The sequence below is a fragment of the Acomys minous genome (genome assembly GCF_964271855.1).
Source record: "Acomys minous genome assembly, chromosome: 3".
In the NCBI taxonomy this organism is placed as follows: Eukaryota; Metazoa; Chordata; class Mammalia; order Rodentia; family Muridae; genus Acomys; species Acomys minous.
This window is the reverse complement of record NC_140485.1, coordinates 62,516,244-62,529,613: the sequence shown is the minus strand read 5'-3', so window position 1 is coordinate 62,529,613 and position 13,370 is coordinate 62,516,244. Positions and strand designations below refer to the sequence as shown.

At 51.0% G+C, this 13,370-nt stretch overlaps 1 protein-coding gene across 2 annotated transcripts; it reads left to right on the top strand.

The window, feature by feature from the left end:
- Positions 1–255: 255 nt before the first annotated feature.
- On the top strand, positions 256–10,348 carry TFAP2C (transcription factor AP-2 gamma). Of its 2 annotated transcripts, none has more exons than XM_084776743.1 (7): positions 256–569; positions 2,127–2,612; positions 2,724–2,775; positions 4,097–4,313; positions 4,764–4,882; positions 7,595–7,739; positions 8,812–10,348. In XM_084776743.1, exons 1-7 carry the CDS (start codon positions 522–524, stop codon positions 9,095–9,097), a joined length of 1,353 nt encoding a protein of 450 aa, XP_084632869.1. In that variant the 5' UTR covers positions 256–521; the 3' UTR covers positions 9,098–10,348. The 2 variants fall into 2 exon arrangements, with proteins under 2 accessions (XP_084632869.1, XP_084632870.1); XM_084776744.1 differs by lacking the exon at positions 256–569 and adding an exon at positions 1,079–1,762.
- Positions 10,349–13,370: the final 3,022 nt, after the last annotated feature.

Sequence of the window (13,370 nt, the reverse complement as noted above, 5' to 3'; positions counted from 1 at the left end):
AGTTCTGCCAATCTCAGGTGTGCAAAGGGGCTGGCAAAGGAAGCCGCGTTCCGGTACCCAAGCCTGGCAGGTCTGCGGTTGTCAGAGACCGCCCACTTATGCCCCTGCCAAGCCCCTCGCAACGCCGGGGCCCTGCAAGACGCCAGGCAGGGTGCGGGGCGGAGCTAGGCAGGGACTGGCTAGGGGCCGCCCCGCCCGGCGCCTGGGCCTCGGTGCCGGCCTCCGGGGAGGAGTTATGATAATTTCCTTCTCATTAAGGCGTTCGGGTCCCCCGGCTATCGTCGGGACACTGTGAGGGTGAGGCTTCTCCGGTCCACGGCTAAGGCTTCTACACACCTACAGCGGCTACATCTGCGCGCATAGCCACCAATGCGCCTCCAGTGACCCGGACAGCGAGGCCCGCGCACGGCGGGGGCGGCGGCAGACGCCTGGCCACCGTGACCCCGATTGTGGATTTACCGCTCGGGGGGTGGGGGGAGCCTGGATTTAACTGGCGACTATTTTGGGGGACGCCGGACGCCATGTTGTGGAAAATAACAGATAATGTCAAGTATGAAGAGGATTGCGAGGTGAGCGGGGGCTAGGGGACGTAGCCCCTCCGCCCCGAGCAGCGTCCCGGGACCTTGGGCTGAGGCTGGGGACGTTCGCGCGGAGCTCTTGCCTCCCGGAGGGATAAGGGCCAGTCCTCTGGACACGCCTCGGCCATCTCCTGGGCCCCTTGTTGAATCTGATCTTGTCCCTCGGGGACGAGGCCTGGCAAGAGCATGGCAGACCCACCCACAGAGCTCAACAGTGGGTTCCTAAGAAGCGCACGGCCCTCCTTTCCGATTTCCCCGAAGAGCGTCCTGTCTCCGACTCTCAGACGTGGCTTTTCCCCCACGGAGTCTGTCCAAAGTGTCCACGAAGGCTTCTTTGCCGGCGACACCTTTGCGGAGTCTCCTCCAAGGAAGGCTTGTCACCTGCCCTGCTACCTCCTCGGGAAAGGGGGAAAAAATCCAAACAACTGCAGCTTGGTTTTCAAGAGAAGTGGGGGTTGGGGACTATGGGGTGGGGGTGAGGCCAGATGGGGCCTTGAGCGCTCGCGAGTACTCTATCCTGTCGGACAGGTTGAGCTAGAGTTTCGGAGAGTAGGAGGGAGGGAGGCGGCGAGCGGGAAGAGGAAGAAGATTCAGGCAGCGCGAGGCGAGCACTGCTAACGTGCCGAGGAGAGCCCAAGCGGCTAGGCTGCGGGAGCGCAGCTCGCCCGCGCGACCTCCAGGGGCTGCCCCTGCTTGCATGCCCGGGAGATTCCGCTAGGGGGCGACGGTGCCCCGTCCCTGTGTCCCTACTACCCTTGTGACCCCCGGGACTGATGAAGACACATCTTTTAGGAATTAAGTCTGACCCGCCTTGGGGCGAGGGGACGTGCGCAGGCAAAGGTTGCCCAATTTGGCAGAGTCTTTTCATTCCTTCTCAACACCGGCTTGTGTGAGAACCTTTACTGTGGCCGGGCTGGAAGACCTTACTTCCTAAGGCGCAGAAGGCACCGGCTTGGCTAACAAGGATCCCAGCTCTGGGCCCGCGTGTTGGCGCTGGAGTCTCTCTGGAGGACTTTACAGATCTGGCCTTACCTGGGAGTGTCACTTTCCCGGCGTTCTTGCCTCTTAAGGGAGTGAGAGGGAGGGAAGGTCCTTAGGGCGGGGAAAATGCGCCCTTTGCCGCCTGCTTTGCTTACCATCCGCAAAGGCAGCTTTAGGCTCCCTGGGTCAACATGGGAAGGCGGGTGAGCGAGTGCGCCTTGAGACGAGTTCGCCACACGCCGACTTCCCGGGGCACGGGTGGCCGCCACAGGCGCGGCCTCTCCCGGACTGCTGCCGGGAGCTCGCATTTGGCACCTCCGAGCGCCCCAAGCAACACAGCGCGGAAGCCTTCGCCAGTGTGCTTGAAGGACTCGTTCCCCCAGGTCTTAGACAGATGGTTTACAACGAAGTCCCTGGGGCGCATTGTCCCCGGGTGCCCTCGGGTTCGGGGGCCTGTCGAGACGGGTGGCACGAGCTTGTTGGGGCGCGTAGGTGCCCTTTCCTTGGCTTACCGGTTCGCTGTAGCAGGGTTTCGTATTAACCGGGTTTTTGCCATTTCTCTTCCAGGATCGCCACGACGCGAGCAGCAATGGGAACCCGCGCATCCCCCACCTCTCTTCTGCGGGACAACATCTGTACAGTCCGGCGCCGCCACTTTCGCACACCGGGGTTGCGGAGTACCAGCCTCCTCCCTACTTCCCGCCTCCCTACCAGCAGCTGGCGTACTCGCAGTCAGCCGACCCTTACTCGCACCTGGGAGAGGCTTACGCCGCCGCCATCAACCCCCTGCACCAGCCTGCCGCCACCGGCAGCCAACAGCAAACCTGGCCCGGTCGACAGAGCCAGGAGGGTGCTAGCCTGGCCTCACACCACGGGCGCCCTGCAGGCTTGTTACCCCACATTTCTGGGCTGGAGGGGGGCGCGGTGAGCGCCCGGCGGGAAGCCTACCGCCGTTCCGACCTGCTGCTGCCTCACGCGCACGCCCTGGAAGCCGCCGGTTTGGCGGAGAACCTGGGGCTGCACGAGATGGGTCACCCCATTGAGGACGTGCAGGTGAGCAGGGCGGGCTTGGGGGCTGGGGGAGCTACCTTACCTGTCTACATACCCTCTAGCCTTTTCACCTTTCTCCAAACTCAAGAGAAAATTGTCATTTCCCCCACCCAGAACGTGGACGATCCGCACCTGCTTCTACACGATCAGACTGTCATTCGCAAAGGTAAACAACTCTAGGCGTCCCCTGTGGTGTGCACGCAGCCCTAAGCAGTGAAGTTGCCGCTTTTCTGACAAGGTTGGGGGGCGGGTATTAAGTAGCTAGCAGGGGTCATCTACTTGATGATGAGTCCAGGAGACTACCGTTGGAAGGAGTAAAAGTCATTATTCTGACCTGGACGAAAAGAACTCTGAAGAGCTTTAAATTTTAAAAGATTTTTGTTGGTGGTGGGTTTTTTTTAAAAAAAAACAATGTTTAGTTCTGTGACCCAGGAGGGCCTTGAACTCACTGGAAGCCTAGAGCCGGCCTTAACAGTTTGTTTGGTATTTTTAGCTTGAAAACAACGTGAAGGGGGTGAGGGGGAGAATACAAACAGTACCTTCTATGACAGTCTTTATTGTTGAGCAAATTGGCCTAATTTTACCTTTTAGAAGTACATCTATTATTACATATGGGGGTCAAAATCGAACCTAATGGGTTTCAGAGTCTGAACGCCAGGCAGGCTTGGCAGCAAACACCTAACTGCTGAGCCTCCTCACTGGCATAGAAGGGATTTTGTTTAATCTGTATTGGAGAGACCCTTAATTCTAACACTCTTTAATGGGTTTCTCCTAATACACTGCCTTAATAAGGATGGGCTTTGGGGGGTTTTATAGGAGGGAGGGGATTGGGGAAATGAGATTACAGTTGGGTGGGTGGTTCTTGATTAATTTACAGCCCGACAGGCTTGCAGTCTTCTTAAGGGGAAATGGACCCATCCTAAATTACAGGGAGTTAAGGTCTTAAAAAGGTGAACTGCGTTAGTAAATTGAGAGAGGATGGAATTTCGAGAGAAAAACCTGGAAAACAAACTAACATTTCTGAGGGGACTTAAACAGGTCTGGCTAATCTGTGTCTCTGAATTGCGGGTATCAGCTGCACTGAAGGGTTTGGCCATTGATCTAAATGTGTCCTGTGGTTTCGGCTCACGGGGGAGGGAGAAGGGGAGGATACCATTTATTTCGTATTGAAGCAGTTTTCTGAAAGCAAATGCTTTAATTAAACAGATTACTGTAGTGGCCAGGAACTGGGAGAAAAAAAGGGGGGGAGGACCCCAACTCCTCCGTGCACGGAATCTTGACTAATTAAGGTTTGGAGGTGTTAACGCATGGCTTCAGATTCCGGTCTTTGAAGAAAGAGTGTGGCTTTCAAAGGCCTTTTTGCAGTATGTAGTTTGGGGTGCAGACTTTCCCGAGGCCGACTTCACCTTCGGTTTGGCGGTCTGGAAGGTCTCTGCTTCTGCTCCATCCGTTTCTAATGACAGACCTGTTCTACCGTCCCCTTGCAGGACCCATTTCAATGACCAAGAACCCTTTGGGCATCCCCTGCCCAAAGGACCTGGTGGGAGCTGTCATGAACCCCAGCGAGGTGTTCTGCTCTGTCCCTGGAAGACTCTCCCTGCTCAGCTCCACGTCTAAGTACAAAGTGACAGTGGCTGAGGTACAGAGGCGACTGTCACCACCCGAATGCCTAAACGCCTCGCTCCTGGGAGGTGTTCTCAGAAGGTGACACACGTTCAGGGCCCCCTGGGGGTTGGGTAACCGAAGGTGACTATGAACGAGGGTCTTGGAGGTATTTTTAACGTTTATGTAACTTTTATATCTTAACGCTGAATTCTAATCTGTGTTAAGAGGGCTTTTTAGTGCATATCTTTTCGAAAGCGCCAAGTGCAGAAGGCGTTAAAACAGCAGTAACAGGTTATCATTTGGTTGCGATTAAGAGGCAGCAACTGCGGGGAGGGGGAGGAACGGGGTGCTTCCAGTGTTTTGTCCCTCCCAAGGGAGTTTCTTGGGACTGCAGAGCCCTGAGTCAGGCTCTTTCTGCACCCCTACTAGTGCAGTATTCTGAGATTTTTAGAGAGAAGTGTAGTCTGTTTGCCATCTGATTTTTTTGGGGGGAGGGGTTGTTTTGTTTTGTTTGTTTGTTGAGAGTAGCAGACTTTCTTTTCCACACAGAGCAAAATCCAAAAACGGAGGCCGGTCCTTGCGGGAGAAGTTGGACAAAATTGGGCTGAACCTTCCAGCTGGGAGACGGAAAGCCGCCCATGTCACCCTGCTCACTTCTCTCGTGGAAGGTCAGTACAGCTGTGCCTTTTACTTTTCCTGACTTTGAGGCTATCCTCCTAGGAGTGGCTCACACACAGGAGTTAGAGCGGGTTTTCAACTGTGCTCATCCTCGGTGAGTCTTAGCACTTTCCCTGACAAGGTGATGCTTATATGCCGTAAGCTTCACTCAGAAGGTCAGGGTACCAAAATTTTAATCTCTGAACCTATGCAGTCATATGACAGAACAGCAGAGCTGTCCCTGTGAAGTGAACTAGCTGTTGAAAGCTGAAAGAGTCAGAACTGCTGGTTTTCTGGTATGCTTTTCTAGCTGGGGACATCAGGATCCTGCTTGGTGTATACTGTGGGCACTGGCTCACTTCACCATTCGTCCCTCTTCCATCAAAAGGGGTTAAAAAAAAAAAGGAATGAAACCAATGGTTCACAAATGAGCCTCTTTCTCCGTTCCTGAGGTCATAGCTGTGTCAGTCCAGTTTTTGAATGGAGACCCTTCCCCCAGCCTGGAAGGTAGCCAAGAATGCTAAAAAAAGAAAATAGAAAGAAAAAAAACCAAGCAAACAGCAAGGAGCACGTTGCTACCAAAGCCAGGAGGGTGAGCTTAGCTTCTTCAGCTTAGCTCCTTGGGCCCCGTGCAGTCAGCCCGGCCTGGCCTGGAGACTGAGGATGCATGGCTACAAGATGCTCTCCAGAGCAGAGCTGCCTTCTTTTCCTTTGCTGCACGGTGTGACTGCAGCGCTGAAAGGGACTTGGCAGAGCCCCTCCGTGCCTTCTCGCTGTGCCTTTGGAGGTCAGGGCGAGCAGAAAGGCCTGAGTGAGAACAGCTGGCTTGTGTGGAGCGTGGGGTCGGGTGGGTTGCTACCACGCCTTTGCCAGGCTTCCTTCCTAGCTGCGCTGAGAAGTTTGAATAAGAAAGTGGGTGTTCCAACAACGGCGCCTGGGTTCTGGCTCACCTCTGGCCTCTCCACAGTCCTGAGTCCTAAAGCCAGGTCACCTTTATTGGAAGAAGAAATAATTTTTTTTTCTTTTCTCCCCTACTCTCTCTCTCATCACTCCTGAAACCCCTAAACTCCTGGGGTAAGGCTTTTTCTTCCCCACTTTCAGTTAAGATGCCCCCACTTTCTACTTTCTTCCTAGTATTATTGCTGGTTAAACCCAGGACCTCAGATAGCACCAGCAGAGTCCCATCTTTGCCTTGAACTTCAACCTTAACCTCCTGAGTGCCCAGGTTGCAGGCTGATTGCTCTGCTGTACCACTTCCTGTTTGAACTGACTTTTGAAACTGAGTCTCCTGTGTCCCCAGCTGGCTGTGAAGCCTAAAATGAACTTGAACTCCTGAGCTTCTTGTCTTCACTGCCCAACAGTTTGATTCTTTTCTTCTTTTGAAGGAGTTGTGGTCTATACCTTTAATCCTAGCACTCTGGAGGATTCCATCTTTTGAGTTCAAGGCCAGCCTGGTCCATTTATAGCAAGTTCCAGGCTGACTCTTTGCTACACAGTGAGTCCCTGTCTTAAAAGCAAGAGTCCAGGTCACTAAGCCATGTGGTGGCAGTGCACACCTCTAATCACAGCACTCAAGAGGCAGAGAGGCAGGCAGATCTCTGAGTTTGAGGCCAGCCTGGTCTACAGAGTGAGTTCCAGGACAGCTGGGGCTCCACAGAGAAACCCTGTCTCAAAACACCTAGGGAGAAAAAAAAAGAGAGAGAAAATATTCTAGATTACCACCCTAGGAAGCATGGTAGACACTAGAGACCCTGCCTGGAAACAAGAGCATCAGCTCCTGAAGGTTGTCCTCTGACCCCCACCCTCCCCAGCCATGCAGTAGTGTGCACTCACATGACAGGCACATACACATACATGAACAATAAGAAGAACAGATAGCGGGAAGCTGGGCGGTGGTGGCGCAGGCCTTTAATCCCAGCACTTGGGAGGCAGAGGCAGTCGGATCACTGAGTTCGAGGCCAGCCTAGTCTACAAAGCAAGTCCAGGACATTCAAGACTACACAGAGAGACCCTATCTCGAAAAAACAAACAAACAAAAAAAGAATAACAGATAGAGCCGGGTGTGGTGGCACACGCCTTTAATACCAGCACTCAGGGAGGCAGAGGCAGGTGGATCTCTTGAGTTCGAAGACAGCCTGGTCTACAAAGAGAGCCCAAGTCAGCAAAGGCTGTTACGCAGTGCAACCCTGTCTTGAGAATCCAAAAAAAAAAAGGGGGTGGGGGGGCGGGCAGGGAGAAAGAAAGAAAGAAATGAGTAACAGATAGGTGAGCACCTAATGGCAGGTCGCAGTACCAGGTTTCACTTTAAAAGACAAAGTAAGGGGCTGAAAGGAGATGAGTCAGTGGTTAAAAGCATTGGCTGCTCTTCCAGAGGTCCTGAGTTCAATTCCCAGCAACCATACGGTGGCTCACAACCATCTATAATGGGATCTGATGCCTTCTTCTGGGCAAGAAGACAGCACTCAAATACATAAATATCGGGTGATGGTGTCCCATGCCTTTAATCGCAGCACTCAGGAGACAGAGGCAGGTGGATCTCTGTGAGTTTGAGGCCAGCCTGGTCTGCAAAGTGAGTCCAGGACAGCCAAAGCCACACATAGAAAACCTGTTGAGAGAGAGAGAGAGAGAGAGAGAGAGAGAGAGAAGCCCTGTTTTGAGGGGGAAAATATAACTTGGCTGACTACTCTAGACCCTAAACCTCCTGGCAACTGCTGCTGTTGCAGGCGAAGCTGTCCACTTGGCACGGGACTTTGCCTATGTCTGCGAAGCTGAGTTTCCCAGTAAAGCAGTGGCTGACTATTTAACCAGACCACATCTTGGGGGACGAAATGAGATGGCCACACGGAAGAGCATGTTGTTGGCAGCACAGTGAGTATTTGGCCTGTACAGACTCCGGGACCTCAAAACCAAAAAGCCAGCCAGGCGTGGTGTGGCACACGCCTTTAATCCCAGCACTCCGGAGGCGGAGGCGGGTGGATCTCTGTGAGTTCGAGAACAGCCAAGGCTACCCAGAGAAACCCTGTCTCGAAAAACCAAAACCAAAACAAAACATAAACCCCCAAACAAACAAACAAACAAAAAAAGGTCGCTGCAATAGGAAATGGCTAGAGCTTTGCTGAGTCAGAACAGTGACCTCTAGTAGAGTTAGAGGCGGGGGAACCGTGGTGAATTGCTTCATCCCAGGTGACTTGGAGGCTGCTGACTCGGCTCCCAGTGATCAGAACACCCTGCTTATTGCATCTGGGTATGTGCAAGGGTTTGTGTGGCTCAGTATGGTTTGCCTCGTGTGCATAAAGCCAGGTGTGCTGTGATGCAGGCCCGTGATCCCAGCACTGGGAGGCAGAGGCAGGTGGATCTCTGAGTTCAAGGTTAGCCTGGTGTGCAAAGTGAGTTCCAGGACAGACAGCCGGGCCTATACAGAGAAACCTTGTCCCCCCTCAAAAAAAAAAAAAAAAAAAAAAGAAGAAGAAGAAAAGAAAACAAACAAAACAACAACAAAAATGCATGGGAGGAAGTGAGGGCAGGGATGTCTCACTTGATATAGAGTGCTTGCCTAGCATACATGCAAGCTCATACCAAGAATAGAAGTGAATACCTATGATCTCTTGGCTACATGGTAGGTTCAAGGCCAGGCTCCACCTTTGGAGACTGTCTCAAAAATAGTAAGTAAATGGAACGCAAGTAAGTAAATCCTTTTTTGGGTTTTTTTGAGACAGCATTTCTTTCTCTGTATAGCCTTGCCTATCCTGGACTTGATTTATGGACCAGACTGGCCTCAATTTCACATTGGTTCCACCTGCCTCTGCTTCCCTGAGTAGTGGGATTAAAGGCGTACACTACCACGTAAGCCCAGCTAGTAGATACATTCTTGCTTTTAATAGGATCAGGTGGAATTTACTGTGTCAAGAGCCAAGTGATGTTTACCCCACTGTCTTCACAGGCAAGTGTGCAAAGAATTCACAGACCTTCTCCATCAAGACCGGACGCCCAATGGGAACAGCAGGCCCACCCCCGTCTTGGAGACGAACATACAAAACTGCTTGTCTCATTTCAGCCTGATCACTCATGGCTTTGGCAGCCAGGCCATCTGTGCCGCCATATCTGCAATGCAGAATTACATCAAGGAGGCTCTAATCACCATCGACAAATCCTACATGAATCCCGGAGACCAGAGTCCAGCCGACTCCACCAAGACGATGGAGAAAATGGAGAAGCAGCGGAAGTAAAAAAAAAGTGCATGCACAGAGGCCAGAGAGCGAAAGGAGAGGACCAAAGCCCCCTGTGCTGGGGCAGCCTGGGACGCAGTCAGCCCTGGGCAAAGCTCCCTTCTCTGGGGCAGTCTGGGAGGCGGTCAGCCCCCGGGCAAGCAATTACCCACCTCACTCTGGACCTGCCCTCTTGGAGTCTTTGTGACTTTTCTACTTAACCCTGGACATGCTATCCTGAAGAGATTTGGTTTGGTTCTTTTACTCATTAAACGTTTATTTTTTGGAAATCCAGTCCCTCTCTGAAAGGTGCTATGAGTTTTAGAACCACCCTTGTGAGAACCTCTGGGCCAACCAGAAACCCCCTCACTCAGCTGCTGACAGGGCAGATGATGCATGGGAGTAAGATAAAGGGATCGATCATTCATAACTTATTTTTTTTTTTTGCAGTGTTAAGGTAATGGCTGACTTTTATGTCCACTAAAATATTTATCTAAAAAAAAAAATAGTATTTATCTAGCATTCCCCACCCCGTCAGTGATCACACCTTCTGGTAGGAGCCAAAGGTCAGATGTTCTTAGCAGCTAATCACAGTGGTATGTGACAGGCTTGGAGTCCCTGTTCAAAAAGGGGTCTCCTGATTTCAAAAAACTTAAAAAGCAAATCCTGCTGGTTGTTTCATGTTTCCTTCCTCTTAAAAAAAAAATATTGCAGTTTAAAATTCTTTTGATAGAATGTTTTAAATGACCTGTTCCTTTAAGGTATAGAAGCTTTATCTGCATATTTATTTCATATCTTAATTTTTTTTTCCACGTAAACTTGAAGAGGGTAGGCACACAGCAGCACCCGTCATCCCCAAGTCCTGAGGAGGCTCTGTGTTGAGAAACTGTTGAGTGTACAGATTTTATTTATGCATAACTTAATGGGATCTGTAAATACTTCTTATGACTTTTTGAGAAATGGGATTCAATTTTAATATTAACTCTAATGGTGATGGGTAACATAGCCCCTCTAGGTTTTACGCATACGCACACAGGGTATTGAGACTGAAGGTGAAGCTGGCCTTTGCTCTCGGCTGGTCGGGTAATAATACTTCATTGGAGCTGTTTAGAAAGCAATATACATCTCGTTCCTGCGGGCTGAACCAGAAGGTCTAGAGTACAGTTGTGTGGGTGAAGTGTGGATTGGGATTGAACCTCTATGCCTGTAAGTGCTACCTAAGTAATTGTTGTGTGAATGATGCCTGTAAAATAAAAAATATTCTCGGTAGAATCTCTGAAAGTCTGGTTCTGACCCGTTTTTCCCTGGCTCCTGGGATGAGTAGGATCCATCAGGCCTGACTTGAGCCCTGACTGTGCTTTGTTTAACTCTGTGTGTGGAGTAAGAACTTCTTAGTGCTATGGGAGGGTCTTGAAGCTTTTCTTGCTTGAGTGAGGCTGCTCAGCTGCCCCCAATCCTTCCGTCCGTCCGTCCGTCTGTCCATCGCTGGCTGAGTACCAGCACCTGGGGGTGCTGGGAAAATGCTCAGGGTGGACAGTTATTGAGAGAGGGGGTTAACTTTTGTTGTGTTTGCCTTTTGATGAGGGGCTTCCCAGTGTGCCCAGCCTGTACTCTGCTGCTTTTGTGGGTACCGCAAGCCTCGGGTCACAGTCTTGAGAAGCACTGAATATCATCGTATATGAGTGACTGATCCTGGTTGAACGGGCAGTGTTCCTAGGGCAAATCGTAAGGGGAGGGAATTGCATCCGTCAAGGACGCCAGTGTTAAGTGAAATCGGAATTCTCCATCATCAGGAGACAGTGAAGGCTCTATGCACTCGGTTTTCTCATTTTGTCTTGACTATGGGGTGAATTAGAGGTAGTGTAGGACCCCGGGAGCCTGTGTGCTTGCTGAGCTCTTGGAACTTGGATGCACACCGTCTGTACTAGGTTTCTAGTTCAAGTTGCCTGGCATAGCCTCCAGGAAGTGAAAGGTTAATAGTTTGGCATGCATGGCTGGGCTTCAAAGAAAAGTGGGGGCAGGAGGATTTTCCACTTTGGATAAAGTCATGGCTTCGCCCATTCTTGTGATCCTTAATTCCTAGTTCTACCCCCCAGTGCACAGCCACTCCTGACTTCACGTTGGCATGGGATGTTCTTCAGTAATGTAAGCAGTGCCAGCCCCACATTTACTCTGCTCTTGGCAGCTTGTCCTTGCTCCCTGTACATCCCCACTAAGGTGGATTATCAGGTTGATACGTCAAGGTTGCAGTTGGCTTTGCTTTCCACTCAGAAAGGAGGTCTTAGGTTGACAGTTATTTCCCAATCAAGACTTAAGACACTGGGTGTGAGAAGGAAGTCACAGGGGCAAAGGGCTGAAAGAGTAGGGATGGTTTTTTTTTTCTTATCGGCAAACCTACTTTGGGGCCACAGTCTGGCTGTGTTCAAGTGCACTGTAGACAGCATGCTAACGTGAACCAACCAAAGAGTGCTACAGACAGACCCTCGTGCCTGGCTCAGTGCTTATATCCTCTGGACTTGGTGTCCGAGGCCTCTGAGTGGTATCCTGTGACTCAGAACCAGATCCTCTACAGGGAACCAACAGACACCTTGCCTGCTGACAGTGTCCCCAGGGAGCTCTAGCCCACGAGTGAAAGGTGGGCCCCGTGCCTTTCGGCATCAGGTTCAAGACCACTTACTCTCCTGAGCAGGTTGATTTTTTTTTAAACTTCACTACGAAAGCAAGCAGCCCCTCTTGCCGTCCGCTAGCCATTCCACGCAGTGCTTCCTTGATTTCTTTGTGTCTGCATGTGTGCATGCGTGTGCGTGCTTGTGGAGATTACGTCAGGCATCTTTCTCTACAGTTCTCCACCTTCATTTTTGAGAGGGCGTCAGTCACTGGACCCACTGATGCAGCCAGACGAGAGCTCCAGGGAGCCTCCTGTCTACCTCGCCTGCCCTAGCCTTCCAGCTGTGTGCCGCTGGGCCTAGCTTTTTTTAAAGAGAGGTGTGTTTATGGTTTTTACATCCTGTGTCTATGTGAGTGCTTGAGTGTATGTGTGCTGTATGCATGGGCCCATATTTAACTGGGGATACAGATGGTTGTGAGCCACCAGATGTCGGCTGAAGGAACTAAGCCCAAGTTTCCAGCAGGAACAGCAAGTGCTCTTAACCAAAGCATCACTTCGTGCCTGGGGTTGTTTGGTTTTTGTTTTGTTTTGAGGTTTTTTTTTTTTTGGTTTTTTAAAAGTTTATTTGTTTATGTATATGAACACACTGTTTTCATGCACATCAGAAGAGGGAATCAGATTCCATTACAGATGGTTATAAGCCACCATGTGGTTGCTGGGAATTGAACTCAGGACCTCTGGAAGAGTAGCCAGTAGCTCTTATTTAACCCCTGAGCCATCTCTCCAGGCCCGTTTTTTTTTGTTTGTTTTTGTTTTTTTGTTTTTTGTATTTTTAAATGGTGCCAGGGATCCAGACTTAAGTCTTCACGCTTGCACAGCAAACATATACTGGCTGAGCCATCTCTCTAGCAGCTCTTTAATTTTTTTGAAATAAGGACTTACTATGTACCTGTGACTGGCCTGAAATACACTATGTAGCCCAGGCTGGCCTCATACTCAAAATCCTGTCTCCAGCTCTGAGGGTTCATTTTGGAGATGGGCTGGGATTTATAGGCATGCACCACCATGCCCAACTATGGACTCGCCTCTTTTAAGGCACGTGTTGTTGCTGCCCTCTGGGAGAAGTCTCTCAAGAGGCTCCTTTGTCCCAGCTTGCTAAAGAAAACTCAGTGTGTCTGAAGGCACACACTGCCCAGAATTCCATGCCCATAAGGGAAGTCTCGGCAGGACTGTACATCTGTTGGCTGGCATCCGGGTACCCTGCACACAGCACACCTGTGGGTTCTCTGGGACGCCAGGGAGGGTGTTTCTCATCGCTGTTCACGCTTGTCTTATCTTCCGTGTGCATGTGATTTGAGCCGTGGGTTAGGCAAGAGACAAGGCGGCTGTTTCTCATTTAAGATGATTCCATAACAATGGCGGGCATTCTTTTCTTTTGGGGGGTCTGATGTGAGGCTGAGCTCTGAGACCTCAACTTCCTGGATTCGAACGTTAAAAACCAAAGAGAAACAAGGTAGGGTCACGGACGGGTAAGAAACAAAGAGACTTCTCTGAGGGCCCCGGCAGAGCCTGGGGCGTTGGAGCCCACTATCTGCTTTCCCTGAGGAAATGCTGGCTAGTGTGTATGTTCCTGAAGAGCCCACGGTGCTTCCTAATGACCTCAGAATTTCCCAAGCCTTCACTCTC

Excerpts from the sequence above, each read along its gene's own strand:
- TFAP2C (XM_084776743.1), top strand. The coding sequence starts at position 522 with ATGTTGTGGAAAATAACAGATAATGTCAAGTATGAAGAGGATTGCGAG. Across the intron at positions 2,776-4,096 it reads TCAGACTGTCATTCGCAAAG|GACCCATTTCAATGACCAAG; the intron begins GTAAACAACTCT and ends GTCCCCTTGCAG. Across the intron at positions 7,740-8,811 it reads AGCATGTTGTTGGCAGCACA|GCAAGTGTGCAAAGAATTCA; the intron begins GTGAGTATTTGG and ends CTGTCTTCACAG.